General features: G+C 36.9%; 1 protein-coding gene and 1 non-coding gene across 2 annotated transcripts; one reads left to right on the top strand and one right to left on the bottom strand.

Moving 5' to 3' along the window:
- The first annotated feature begins 4,205 nt into the window (after nucleotides 1-4,205).
- LOC147556210 (transcription factor EMB1444-like) lies at nucleotides 4,206-11,225 on the top strand. Its single transcript, XM_086658595.1, has 6 exons — nucleotides 4,206-4,279; nucleotides 5,703-6,682; nucleotides 6,796-6,901; nucleotides 6,952-6,968; nucleotides 8,289-8,433; nucleotides 11,079-11,225. Exons 2-6 carry the CDS (start codon nucleotides 6,107-6,109, stop codon nucleotides 11,177-11,179), a joined length of 945 nt encoding a protein of 314 aa, XP_086514721.1. The 5' UTR covers nucleotides 4,206-4,279; nucleotides 5,703-6,106; the 3' UTR covers nucleotides 11,180-11,225.
- A 1,080-nt stretch (nucleotides 11,226-12,305) lies between these two features.
- Nucleotides 12,306-12,434, bottom strand: LOC147556209 (U11 spliceosomal RNA). Its single transcript, XR_015235499.1, has one exon. It is a non-coding gene; the product is annotated as a U11 spliceosomal RNA (small nuclear RNA).
- Between the last annotated feature and the right edge of the window lie 2,369 nt (nucleotides 12,435-14,803).

Here is a 14,803-nt window from a genome sequence, read left to right as displayed (position 1 = left end):
CGGGCGACGACCTTTGTAGACGACCCGGGCCACTATTCCCTTAAGTGTTCGAACCCGAGGCTTCATTTGATTTTCGGTTACAATTTAAAAGCCCTCTAATTTAGGGTCAAAACTTTAATCAAAAAAATAAAATTAAGAAAGTCTAAAGTCTCTCTTTCTCACCAAAACACAAAAAAAAAATGTAAATTTCTTCTTTTGAGGTCCTCCTCCTTGTTGCGCCTCCTCTTTAGCTCCTTAGTGCTCTACACACCAAAAATAGAAAAGCAAGTCAAAGTATTCAAAAAGTCAAAACTTACCAAAAATAAAAACTTTCCAAGTTTAGAAAAATTTAAAACTAGTCCCCGGCAGCGGCGCCAAAAACTTGATGGGCCTAAAAGGTTACCCTAAATAGGTCTACTCCCGCAAGTGCACGGGTGTCAAGTTGTAAAATTCCGGTAAGACCGGTTCGTTCCTCAGAGACTAAGGTTGTGTTTGATAGCGATAGGGAGAAAAGAAAAAAAATAGAGAAAAAATTACTCCGAGAATTATTTTCTCCGAGAATCATTTTCTCCATAAAGATTTTCAAATTTTCCAATGTTTGGTTGGGTAAGGTAAAACAAGATTACATGGTTATCACTTGTTCACTTTTCAAAGAACAATTATCTTCATTGGGTAAGAGAGAAACCAAAAGTCTTACTTTTTTCTTCTTCTCCATTTTAACTACTACATGTGATTCATCTCCAACACGAAAAGTTGAAACCTCAAATTGTTTAAAATTGATTGAACCTCTTTTCATCTTTTTTCACATCTTCTCTATCAATAGAAGCTGGAGATTTTCCTTACTATTATTAATCTTTGATTATCGTCATTTTGAGGGGAACGATTAAGATCAAGCATTATTAATAATAGATTAACCTAAAGCCTCCATTTTTATAAGTTATTATAATTGTAGTTTGAATGTAACAGAGAAGCATAAGAATTCAATAGATTCAACTCAAAATAAATACTTAGGGAGACAGTGGGAGGAGGAGAAGAGAACGCCCCATTCAGCTTATTTTGGTGAAAGAAATAAGCATGGGATAAAGAAAGACTCAGTGATCATCTTCAATACTCCTTCATTTTCACAATTTTAACACTCAATCTTTCTTTAAATTCATCAGATAACTTTCTACATAGGCTTCTCTTTATTATATATGTAAGAATTACTCAATCTCCAATTTTATTTCCAATACTTGTTATTTGATTACAAATGTGTATTTATACACTTTAGAGATAGAAAGATAGAAAGATAGAATTCTGTTATTATAACAGATTTATAACAACCTAAGATAGAATTAGTTGCTTAACTAGAATTAGTTACTAACTATCTTCTTTAATCCTATTTCAGGAATTGTGGCTGCCTTCAGACTCCATCAGATGACTGCCTCCAGAATACATTGGGTGCCTTTAGTCTGCACAGGACTTTATTTATTTGGGTCTTCTCTTATTGACTTTGACCAGACCATTAGGTTTGAAGTATAAAAGGTTTTCTTAAAAAACCTAATCCTATTTTCTCTTCTCTGCTTCTCTGAGAAACCCTAGCCGTACTGTTACCTCTTCTTCATCTTTTCCTTATCTCTCTTTTAGTTAACAATATATATATATATATAGAGAGAGAGAGAGAGAGAGAGGAACACCAGTCTATCTGCCTAGTATCAAGAGATTCGTTCATTCACAAGGATTGATTTGATGTATCATATCAGTTTTTAGAGAGAAGAAGAAGAGAAAAAACACTGGTTTGCCAAGGGATTCTTTAATTAATCAGTAAAGAGTGATTTCATATCACCTAAAGAGGAAGAATAATATGGTAGAGAGAGAGAGAAAAAGAAAATAGTAAAACAAGGGGATTCTTAAACAGAGATTGATTACCTGGGGAGTTTATTTCTTTGCATTTGTTCTCTTTATTTATTTTTTGTTGATGATGGTGGAAGGGATTAATGGTAGGTTCTCGAAAGAAGAGACCTAGGAGAAAATCTTTCTCCATTAAAAGATGGGTAAAGAGATTCTCTGTTTTGGGGGAAAAATGAGAAAAAAGGGTCACGTGAGGGCGTCTACAACTTTCTCCAAACTACCAATCAAACACCTAAAAATATCAATCTTTGGGAAAAAAATTTCTCTTTTCCCGGAGAAAATTGCCTATCAAACAGACCCTAAGTGAAATCTATTCTAAAACTAGGAAATATTAAGATTTTGAAAATGGTTTTGATTTTGAAATGAATAAAATATTAAAATAAAATTACGGAAAGAAAATAAATACAAATGATACAAGGAACTCAAATGGGAGAGAGGACCTAGGATTTTAGAAATTCACCACATAAAATCACCTTTAGAAACAAATACTTAAAATGGTTGATTCTCTTCTTTTTTTATAACTCAGAATTTCGGATAATGAACTATCCTAATTCCGGGAGATGTTTTCGTTAAAACCGAATAAAACATAACAATGTAATCATTTTATTTTAAATAAATAAATCTCTAAACTACTATTTATCAATTAATAAGTATGAACCGTCAAATGATTTAACATAAGCACGATGCATCAAATCGAAAAGTATAAATAGTGAAAAGAAAATCTATTTATCAAACTAAAACGAATTAAACTATGAAGCATTAATCAAGAGTTAATCAATAAAAATTATATCTCTAAAAGATCAAAAATGGGTTTCATCGTAAAACCCTAGATGGAGAGTCTTAGCTACTCATGCTAGAAACGATAAATATTTGAATTAGTATAAGAAAAAGAAGAAAGAAACTTAACTTTTCTGCGATTTTCCCACCAAACAGAGCCTAATGAAGTGATTTCCTTCTGATTTTCAGAGAATTCTGCCAAACGCACCCCTAGGGAAAACGATTTTCTCGTCTTCCCGGAAATATTTTCCTCCCTGAGAAAATTATTTTCTCACCTTCCTTAACTCTCTTTCTCTCTCTAAACTTTCTGTTTTCTCTCTCTATTCTTAATCTCTCTGGATAATCCTTCTCTCTCACAAAGAAAAATAATAAAAGAATCAAAAGAAACAAATCGAAAACAAATTTCTTTAAACTCCAATATTCATTAATGGTGGTTCTGTCTCTCTCTCTCTCTCTCTACAACCTCTGTCTCTCTCTCTCTGTTTTCAACCTCTTTCTCACTAAGAAATTGAAAACAAAAAAGGAAAAGAAGAATCAAATAAAAAAAAACCAGCTGCAGCCGAACCTCCTCCCTCTCTCAAAATCTCTTTCCTTCCCGGTTTCTCTATCTTTCCTTCTCGGCTCTCTCTCTTTCTATTTTCTAAGAAATACCTCACAACCAATACCTTTCTTTCCATCTCGGTTTTTATCTGATTTTAGAAGGAAATCTTCAGCTTGCATCCCTCCATCCAATCTCTCTCTCGGTTTCTATCCGTCTTCCTCTATTTTTTTGAATGGAAATTGTAGAAGATAAGAGAGATTCGAATTCGGTTTACATATTGTTGAAGAGAATACAACTGATTCAGTGCTTCACGGTGTAGGTGACTTAAGTTGCAGCGCGTACTCGGATGAAGCCACGTAACAGCAAACTATTACAACCGTTAGATCTGGATGTACGACCGAGATATACCCGAAGAATGGTGCACTCGGGAGCATGTAATCTTGTGCTCTGATGGATCCCGCATATAGCCAGTGTGACCACCCACTCTGACCGAAAGTAACCCACAACCAAATCTCGGTCGCCGATCTGCATCCTCAACGCGCCATGTGTATCAGTGAATCCCATGCTGACCTTGGTCCACTAATTTTTGACCCCAACTTTGACCTGCTCCTATTTTCGCATCCGGTCCCCGATTTGACTTCCGTCTTCGCCGTTGGACTCGACTTGGACTCTACTTTCACATGAGCATTAATATTGACCAGAATACCCTTGTCATTAAAATGACCAAAATGCCCCTCAAGTATGTCTTTATCACAATGTTTTCGCATCGAACTCCGTAAATGAGACCTGAGAAAGAAAATCAAACAAATAATCAGAGTAACCGCTCGAACTGGACTAACTAACCCGAGTTAAGAGATTCAAATGAGACTGTTACATGTCTCATCAATAGTATTTGGTCTTTTACATTCAAAACAGTATCACGTTTAATTGGCATCATAATAGTTTAATGTTCGTGTCCTTTCTTTTCTCCAAGCGTGGCTGTGAAAAGGAAGGTCATATATACTTCTAATAAAGATATTTTTCTTCTTGTAGACTGTTGTTGTGATACCGATTGCTCCATATGGAGTTATACAACTTGGATCTTTAAATAAGGTACGTTGAGAAGTCTTCGCTTGGTTTTGCAATGATGTGGATGCTTTCTGTTTCTTTTCTTTAATCGTGTTGAGAAATGAAAACCTTTCTTGTATTTTCGTCTATCTAACAATGACACCAAAGTTTTTGTAAATGGGAGTTGATGCATGCAGTAGTGAGGATACATATACCTTTTTCAATAATCTAGATTCTTCGTCTTTTTTAAACAACCAATCAGTGCAAGAAACTGAATGAACTTATCTGTCTATCCCTAACAGATCATAGGCCCACTGTGTTAGTATTTTTAATACTAATGACTAATGTGGACTAATATATGTATTAATTACATAATACATGTTATTTCACTTAAGGGTCCCAAAAGGTGATCTAATCAATTTATACATTATGGACCATAAAATATCAGTTTGAAGTGCGGGGAGCGTATTAGCAATATGTCATGTGTAGAGCCCTCAAAAGCAATTATCAAAGAATAATGGGCTCTTTAATAATTACTTGGGTAATTGCTAGTAACTACCTAGGCAGTTCCCATATTATTCAGGGCAAATCCCTAAACCAGAGAAGAGAGACGTGATTTTCCCAATTCCCATATTTGAGAAATCTGAAACAACGTCCATTCCCAAGGTTTAGAAGATTTTGTTCAAATCTTAGGGGTAACAAGGAAATCTAATGTATCTTCAAGCTATGGATTCGGTAAGTACCTGAAACCTTTTACATCTCTTTAATTCATCAAATAGAGATCTTGGCTTAATTTCATTACTTGTATTTTGTTATTTATATGCATAAGTAATGAATTTTCCATCACACTGAAGATCAACACGGCAACACAATTGCACGTACATGCATAAGAAAAATACTATAATCTGTTATTCTTTCATCCACACTTTGTTTCATTTCCAATTGTTTATCCATATTAAATCCGTATGGGCCAGTATACTTTCTCAACCTTTTCGAAATGATGAGTCGATGACGGATTTAAGACTCCTATCTTTGTTTAGTCATTGTGTAAGCATGAGTTAGAACTAATTTCTTATCTTTTCTTTAAGGGTGGGAATAAGGTCAGTGAAGACATAAAACTGGTAGAGCACATCAAGAATGTGTTTTATTTACTTGAAAATTCCTCTTTTGAATTCATTCCCACTCCATCAGATTATACCAGGCAAACAGCCCAATATTCGGTATTTTTCTGTCCTATTTATTATGAATCTTTTTATTTTGTATCTTCTAACACAGCCAGCTCATTGAACTCTCATATCTGGTAACAGGAATCAACCAAAAATATCAGTCAGGAGATTTTATTCGGCGCCCCACATATGTCAGAAAGATCCCTCAGAGACAAAACTGCTGATACTTTATCTCATTCATCTCGTGGAATATACAATGTCTTATCTCCTAATACATTTCCACTACATGGTGGTGATCATAGAGTTGAATCACAAGCATCAGCACCTGGAACCATCAACATGGAGCACCAAAAACAAAGACAGATGAAACTGCATCATGAGAAAAAGTGTGTAGACGAAAGTACAAACTCAATGAATATGATTTCAAGTGAGTGCAGTGATTCTTCAGCTGCGAACAACTTCCCTAGTGAGGTTTCATGGTTAGATTATCCTTCGTCGCCTCTGGATCTCTATTCTTCGTTTTGGAGTGGGTTTAACTTTGATGGAGTAAGTTTAAGTTATCCTCAACAAGAGGAGCAAAATTTACCTGAACAACTCGAAATGCAGCTTCAAAAAGGTTTTGAGCAGATGTCGGATTCCCAGACCGAGGTAAGTTGCGTAGATCACACTCTGGATTCTTTGAGATTTTCTGCTTGCTCTGAACTGCATGAAGCCCTTCGACCAAATTTTTAAGAAAGTGAAAAGACCATGTGCTTGGAATGAATCTGAGATAGTACAAGCAACACATATTCAGCCGCCGGAAGGATTTTTCAGTGACCATTTCGCAACGAAGTATGAAACAGAGCAGCTTCTAGAAGCAGTGGTGACAAATGCGCATCCTTCCTTTAGCAAAGTCATAAGTGAGTGTTCACCGAGGAAATCAGCAGAATCAATACTAACAACTGAAAAGACTCCACGATTTCGTCGTCAATTTGACCGGGGTGGTCGTCAAGCCCATGGATCAGTCGTACAGTCGTCCCTCTTTCTTGAAGATATTGCAGATCATCATTCGGCGGGCATTATTTCGGAATCAACTAAACTGTCTACTCTAAAGTCCCCACAGGAGTCATCGTCAAGGACTCCAAGTACATGCAGCAAGCAACCGACAATGAGCGCTGAACCGGCTAAAGTAAATAGAAAGAGAGCTAGACCTGGCGAAAGTATTAGGCCCAGACCAAGGGACAGACAACTAATACAAGATCGAATTAAGGAACTGCGAGAGCTTCTACCCAACAGCACAAAGGTATTTCGATCAGAACTCGAAAAGTTATATATTTACAGGTGTTTTCTTCCTGCTCACATCATATGATTTTATTTTCTTCATTGTGGAATGATATTTTTCAAACTATTGTTCAGTGCAGTATAAATTCCCTACTAGAGCGTACGATCAAGCATATGCTCTTTCTACAAAGTGTAACTAAGCATGCTGACAAACTAAACACATGTGATGCATCAAATGAAAGTATCAAGCTACATTACTGAAATATTATTTTACTTTTTCTTTGAATGCAGTAGTAAGTGAAATATTGGTTTGTCTAGGAGGAGCAAGAAAAATATTCGAACTCGAGTTTTGTTTAGGGTTATTTCCCTAATGGCCCCCAACTTTGTGACCAGCTTCCTGCCTGGCCCCCTACTTTACAAGAAATACCCATATGGCCCCCTTCCGTTATAACACCGTTACTCTCTCTTCCATTTCTTTTCTCTCTCCTCCAGCATGTTTTCTCTCTCCGCCACCTCGTTAAACCAGCCACATCATCGTCTTCACCGGCAGGGTCGTCGGCCGGCCAAATTTCCGGCCGGCGACCTTCAAACTTTTTTTTTTCCTCTCTCTCTCTCTAAAAAAAAAATTTTTTTGTTTTAAATTCTCTCACCTCTCTCTTTCTAAACTCCGGCGAAGGGAAACCTTTGCCGGAGCTAGGTCTGTTCATCACGAACAGACTAGATCGTGGTCTGTTCGTGATGAGCAGACCTCTGTTCATCACGAACAGACCACGATCTGGTCTGTTCGGGTTGAACAGACCTGGGTCTGTTCATCACGGACAGACCCAGATCTGGGTCTGTTCATCACGAACAGACCCTGATCTAGTCTGTTCGTGATGAACAGACCTAGCTCCGGCGAAGGTTTCCCTTCGCCGGAGTTTAGAGAGAGAGAGGTGAGAGAATTTTTTTTAAATTATTTTTTTTTAGAGAGAGAGAAAAGAAAAAAAAAGTTTGAAGGTCGCCGGCCGGAAATTTGGCCGGCCGGCGACCCTGCCGCTGAAGACGATGATGTGGCTGGTTTAACGAGGTGGCAGAGAGAGAAAACATGCTGGAGGAGAGAGAAAAGAAATGGAAGAGAGAGAGTAACGGTGTTATAACGGAAGGGGGCCATATGGGTATTTCTTGTAAAGTAGGGGGCCAGGCAGGAAGCTGGTCACAAAGTTGGGGGCCATTAGGGAAATAACCCTTTTGTTTAGGCATTAGAGTAGTATTTAGAAAGAAAAGAATATGAAATTTTGCAAAGTAGTCTTCCATCCACATAAATGGTGTTTGTGTCATTCTGTTTTCCCATTTTTGATATGTGATATGACATTACCTTAGTGTTTTTAGCCAATTGGATACTAGTTAGATCCCGGGTATTCTTGTCTCTTACTCGTCGACTTAGGTGGTATAGTGTGACAATTTGTATTTACATGTACATAATCGTATTAGGGGGTTAAGATACCACTCAAAGTTAATGTATTTTGTGTATAGAGGTTGACCCAAAAGTTAAAAAGAATTGTAAGTAAAAGATTAAAAATAAAGAACCTATTCTAATAACTAAGAAGAGAAATCACATATAAACTCACAATTTCTTTCTCAACCTGCAGCTTTGTGACAATAGAACGGGCTTGGTAGGATCCTGCAACCAGGAATATGGTTCAAGCTGGGCATTAGATCTTGGAAACGAGAGTCAAGGTTTCCCCATCGTAGTAGAAAATCTCAACATGAACGGTCATATGCTTGTAAAGGTCCGTATTTGTCACCATAAAAGAACGTTTACCTTGTCAATTGTTTCTTTAATCAATATTTTTTAGGTATTGATTGTGCACTCATGGTAGGCGTCGCTCGTGGATCCAGTTTGAAGGTCTCAAATCTTCGATTTCAAGGCGGCTTAAGATTTGGGATTTGGGGCGTTACAAAATGGTATCAGAGCTCTAGGTTTAGTGTTCCTAGGGTTGTATTTTGGGTTTGATTGTCGACGTTAGACAAGTCATTATTAGAAACACTTTGATTAGTGTCTTGCACAACTGGTTGGATCTAGAACATGTATTTTTGGAATTATTTTCTTGTGAAAACTTTAAAGAAGTTTGTTTTGTGTTTTCTGAATCTAAATTGTGGGTGCAAATTTTTCATATGAAGGATAATGCGTATCGATGTGATGTGTTTTTGTCTGTGATACGTGTGATCAAATGTCTTATTTGAATGTGATGTCAAACTTAAATTATGTGATCGTGATTATAGCAATCCATATGTTTATGATGTACACGAGGGTAGTGAAACTCTCTACTTTTATGAGGCTTTGAATTGTTTGAATGTATGTTGTCGCTAGTGTATCAGTTGTTTATGAATTACCTAATAATTTGATTGAGTGAAAAAAAAAATCTATATAGGACAATGTTTTGATCTAACTTCAAAATTAGATCTGGATTGATTGGTAACGAATCTAGGTGTCTATCTTATATAGTTGGAAATTTCTGTTTGTCTACTTTCTAGTGGTTCAAACGGTGAGTTAATTGGAGTTCCGAGCAAGGAGTTACAATAGTTTTCGTACGAGGTGTCAGAGCAGTCCCTACTGTATTTCTGTCTAGATTAAAAGTAAATCTGATATTGATTGATAATGAATCTTGGTGTGTATCTTATATGGTTGGAAAGGTCTGTTTGTCTACTTTCTAGTGGTTCAAACGGTTAGTTAATTGGAGTTCCGAGCGAGGAGTTATAATAGTTTTCGTACGAGGTGTCACAGCAGTCCCTACTGTATTTCGGTGTAGATTAAAATTAGATCTGGTATTGATTGGTAATGAATCTCGGTGTGTATATTATATGGTTGGAAAGGTCTGTTTGTCTACTTTCTAGTGGTTTAAACGGTGAGTTAATTGAAGTTCCGAGTGAGGAGTTATAATAGTTTTTGTACTAGGTGTCGATACAATCTCCAATGAGCGAATTGATTGAGATAATTCACATGGTTTATATTCTTTAAGCAATGTATTTCCTAGGTATATGATACCTTATATTGGTGAGTCTATATTTGTTAACTATTATTGTTATTTGTTTGTTTGAGGTTGTGATCCACGTGGGGATCTATTATGAGCATCATCCATTTTGACTTGCCATATGTTGTTGGCTTGAATGGTTTGGTGAACTTGTTTGTAATTCTTTATTAGAGCCAATGTTTGTTGTATGATGCTATTATGTGTGTGATGTGATGGAGGGTTGTATGAGTTTATGTGGTTGGTTCGACCCTCTCTACCGAAGGTGATGTAGGTATGGAGCGTATGGGGTCGGCGCTAACACAATGGATGACCTTGTGGACCACACTCTCATTCGACTTATGTTTGTTGTATGATGCTATTATGTGCCTGATGTGATGGAGGGTTGAATGAGTTTATGTGGTTGGTTCGACCCTCTCTACCGAAGGTGATGTAGGTATGGAGCGTATGGGGTCGGCGCTAACACAATGGATGACCTTGTGGACCACACTCTCATTCGACTTATGTTTGTTGTATGATGCTATTATGTGTCTGATGTGATGGAGGGTTGAATGAGTTTATGTGGTTGGTTCGACCCTCTCTACCGAAGGTGATGTAGGTATGGAGCGTATGGGGTCGGCGCTAACACAATGGATGACCTTGTGGACCACCACTCTCATTCGACTTATGTTTGTTGTATAATGTTATTATGTGTGTGATGTGATGGAGGGTTGTATGAGTTTATGTGGTTGGTTCGACCCTTTCTACCGGAGGGAATGTAGGTATGGAGCGTATGGGGTCGGCGCTAACACAATGGATGACCTTGTGGACCACACTCTCATTCAACTTATGTATGTTGTATGATGCTATTATGTGTGTGATGATGGAGTTGATGGAGGGTTGTATGAGTTTATGTGGTTGGTTCGGCCCTCTCTACCGGATGTGATCGAGGTATGGAGCGTATGGGGTCGGCGCTAACACAATGGATGACCTTGTGGACCACACTCTCATACAACGTGGACACCAACTTGTCATATCATTCGACGAGAGTTGGATGATTGTGTCTTTTGGCTAATATTTTGTCGACTTAATTGTCAAGTTCGGGTTCTATAAAGGTCTATCTTGGTGAATAGTGTGATCTTTTTATATCTATTGAAAAAGAGAAAGATTATTATCACGAGAGTTAATAGTGGTATCAGAGCCGAGGACGGCTCTTCGCTGAGGGTGGGGGATTGTAATAGTCCCACATTGCTCACAAGAGTGTCCAGAGACTGGACTATATGTGTAAGCTCAAGTTTAGTAAGTACCGAGGCCTTTTGGGTGGGCTTGTGCCTTGTAGTGCCTTCGCCAAGGACAAAACCCCGTACCTGTGTGAGGTGGTTAAAGCAAGGACAATATCGGCAACTGCTAAGGCTTGGGACGTTACAATAGCTAATTCTATTAGAAAATTGGGTCTAACTATCTTAAGAGGCATGAGTGAAGTTTATGGTGAGAAGACATGGGCATGCTTTATTGTTGAGGTAAAATCGTAAGAAGATGGTATCTTTTATATTTTTATTCTGATAAGTGAAGGAATAGGTATTTGCATTATCAAATTCTAGAAACTGTCGTAACCGTTTATGCGTCATTCATGTTTTATAAATCGAATCGGGAACCTTCTATTGTTCTTACAATTCACTACATATGGATGTATTTTCACAGGGACAGAAGTATGCAGAGGATGGATTCATACTTCGCTTATGCAGTTATTACAACCAAAGACAACAATTTGAAAGGGCGATTGACTATCAACATCGCTTGTTCAGGACAAGAAGCAAGCCAAACTATGAGTCGTTTTCATGGTCGCTTTCTCTTTCGTGTTTGGTGTATTATCCTATAGTTAGTCCTAATATGTGGAATGGTGTTTGACCAACGTCCGCATAATATCATCCATTTTGTTCTTTGAGAAGTGTGAAAAGTTAGAAGTTGAGAAAATGAGAAAAAATGAGAGTGCTATTTATAATATACAAAATGTCTTGAGATCGTAACATTTTCTTCGAAGGCACAGTTTCCAGAAAATAAGATCGAGTTTCATGGTCTTGTAATAATGGCAGCATTAGCATGTCCTGTTTTATGTTATCTGTTCCTTCTAAAATCAGCATTTCAAATCTTTGAGAATGTCATTTCTTGTATAATCTACGACAGAAACCCATTTGTACTCAGAATGCCAATTAGTTCGGAACTCATTCCAATGACGCTTACCAAACAAGTTAACTATCAACTGAACCCGAATTCAAGCAGGGAGACCTTCTGAAATCTCAACTATTTGAAGGATGAGACCTATCAGAAGCTACAAACTCTTCAACCTTCCCATATACTTCCGTCCAACTTGAACGATAACACGAGCTATATAGTTCCAAACTCCAACATAAACTCACGACTCAAAACTCTAGAACTCAAGAGTATCAATGTCCGATCTGACAACATTTATTCGACTTTTTTTAAAAAACAATTTCCATTTCAAAATTTGGCTTGAATCTCTAAAATTGTCTGACAACATTTTTTATAGAGATCTTCATGACAGACCAGAGTCTGTAAGTGTTACCAAGCAATTAAACTAGTTCTCCAAGCAAATGAGTAAGGAGTGGGAAGAGAGCATAATTTTGATGGGATTATAAATGGGAGGGTCGGCCAAGCGAGCCAACCCTGTAGTTTTCAACAAATTATGTCAGCCATATGTCTTGATAGCCATACAGCACTCACCAAAACTAGGGCGAGCGTGGCATATTTAGCCAACCGACCCTTTTAATATTCAAACGTGCAAGCACCTCTTTATTTATTGCCAATGCCCTTTGGCCCCTTTCTTTCTTCTACCAATGTGGTACTATAATATTAACCCCACCCCCAAATTTTTTATCTTTTTTCTATATCATCATTTTAGTGTAAGCTTTCTCTAATTTATCAAGGGTCTGTTAATTATGGAAGTATAATTTCGGGTCACCATTTAATCCTGTCATTTTCTTCTTCTTTTTTTGATAAAATTTGGCGTTGGCCTGCTACATGAGAGTAGCTCCAATTCTAACACTCTTACAATGCATTGTGGGGGATTGAATTCCTCCCACTGTTTTCATAGTTTAAGCATGAAAGCCTCTTTTACTAGATAATGAACAATCTCATTGTGTTCTCTAGGGATGGCATAAAATTTCACCTCATCAAACAGTTGTGCTTCATCATGTAAATCATTGATTATATTTCGAATTTGCCAAGGAATACTAGTATTCTTCGATTCACAAGCTGTTATAATCGATTTCGAATCTCCTTCTATCACCACTCTTCTGTGTGAATGGTTCTTAGCTAACCTCCGTCCCATTAAAACCGCTTTTGCTTCCGCCTCAAGCGCACTTCCTGTCATTTTCTTCTATTTGCTTGGGAAAGATGGCCGAACACTTAATTTTGAGATGTTCTAAAGGCGTCCGGATTTTTTTTTCCTATCAGCGCCCTTTTTACTTGTGTAGAAAAACGCTTATAGTAATAACAGCCAGCGCCCTCTCAAACTTTCTCACACTTATGAAACAAATAAAAATGAACTTGTAGTATTAAGAAGATTGTTTTCTTTCACTTACGAAAAATATGATTTTTCACCTTCAAATGTTATCAAATGACCCTAAGGGTCCGTTTGATACGTGAGAAATGATGGGAAAGAAAGCAATTTTTTCTGACAGGAAAGAAAGTAAAATTTTTCTGATGGAAATTAAAGTTTTAACTGTTTGATAGGATTGTAAGAAAATTGGGGAGTGCCTTAAAAAAGTATTATAAATTGAAAATTTGGATGCCTATAGTCTTTGACTTTTCTTTTTTTTTTAGTGTCATTCACCCATCCAGCCTCACTAATTTGGGTGCCTTAAAAATATAATACAAATTAGACTCTTTGGTTGCCCTAGCTTCTTCTCTTCCAAAATATCAAGGCATATCAATTGAGAAAAATCGATTGAGAGATAAGGAATTAGATCAAGAACAACAAACTTGGGTGCCCTAGTTTCATCTCGCCCTATAGCCGATTTAATGCTGGTTCCAAAGAAACTTAGTTTAAGCTTCAACAAAATAACAAATTTGATCAAGAACCTTCTCTGATCTGATTTCTGTCATGGTTCTTCCAGAATAAAACTCTAGAAAAGAGTGCAACATTCTCCGACGATGGCACCGACACCTACCGATGGCTATTCTTTTATTCGGAACCATCAATCCGAGTGATTTCTTCATCATTCAACTGTGTTATATCTCATTTATAGTTTTTTTTATATCATCTTTCTAACTTTATAGTATCATAAAAGCGTTAGAATCGACAAAAGGAATTAAGAATGTTAGAGACCCAACCTGGTGTTTTCCGTCGGTGAGTAGTAAATACTGGAGAATCAAACTACTGTGAAATATGAACAATTAAAATAAATGTATAAACTGAGAATTGTGAATGGAACATATTGTTCCAAAACAGAAGGGTAATTGGGAATGTGGGTATTATGTGATGAGGTATATGAAAGAAATTATTGAAGAACACCCTAATCCTATATCAACCAACAATTTAAATGTTCTCTGTAGGAAGCTATTACTTTCTCTAGGGGAATGTTATTTTATGTTTCCATTCCACAATTTAATATGTTACCTCTATTCCTCTGGTTATCCACTTTCTCAGTAAATTAAGGAGCATATCGAAGATTATGAATAGAACATACAAATGGCCGGTCTTTCCGTATAATTAATCTGGTCTTTTCGTGGTGGCTTCGACATCCAAAATGGGAGAAACATAAAAAAAAAATCAATTTACTGTTGTGTAAAGACACAACTATGAGTTTATTGATACTTAACCATTATTTAAAACTTGGAAATAACACTGCTCTCTATACAGATGTTATTGTTAGCTTTATATTTCCTTAATTTTGTAATTGGCCTTCAAATGCAAGGTTTATAGCAAATACATTTTCTTGTCCAAGGGAATATTATGAATCCCCTGCAAAAACCATAAGGGAAACCTTCATATTGACAAATTTCTCTGCAATTTCTTTGGTACATACACAATCCCTTGAACGTCTCACTTCTTATCCCACAATCTCCTTGAATCTCAGCTCCCATCACATCTGCATATAATTATAAAACTGTAAATATTAGTGCGGAATATTTTA

Source organism: Eschscholzia californica, unplaced genomic scaffold (genome assembly GCF_041429995.1).
Source record: "Eschscholzia californica isolate CP2 unplaced genomic scaffold, dmEscCali1.0.p SCAF_2, whole genome shotgun sequence".
Lineage (NCBI taxonomy): Eukaryota > Viridiplantae > Streptophyta > Magnoliopsida > Ranunculales > Papaveraceae > Eschscholzia > Eschscholzia californica.
This window is presented reverse-complemented; position numbering and strand designations above follow the sequence as displayed.

Excerpts from the sequence above, each read along its gene's own strand:
- LOC147556210 (XM_086658595.1), top strand. The coding sequence starts at position 6,107 with ATGAAGCCCTTCGACCAAATTTTTAAGAAAGTGAAAAGACCATGTGCT. Across the intron at positions 6,683-6,795 it reads TTCTACCCAACAGCACAAAG|TGCAGTATAAATTCCCTACT; the intron begins GTATTTCGATCA and ends ACTATTGTTCAG. Across the intron at positions 8,434-11,078 it reads TCATATGCTTGTAAAGGTCC|CTAATTCTATTAGAAAATTG; the intron begins GTATTTGTCACC and ends ACGTTACAATAG.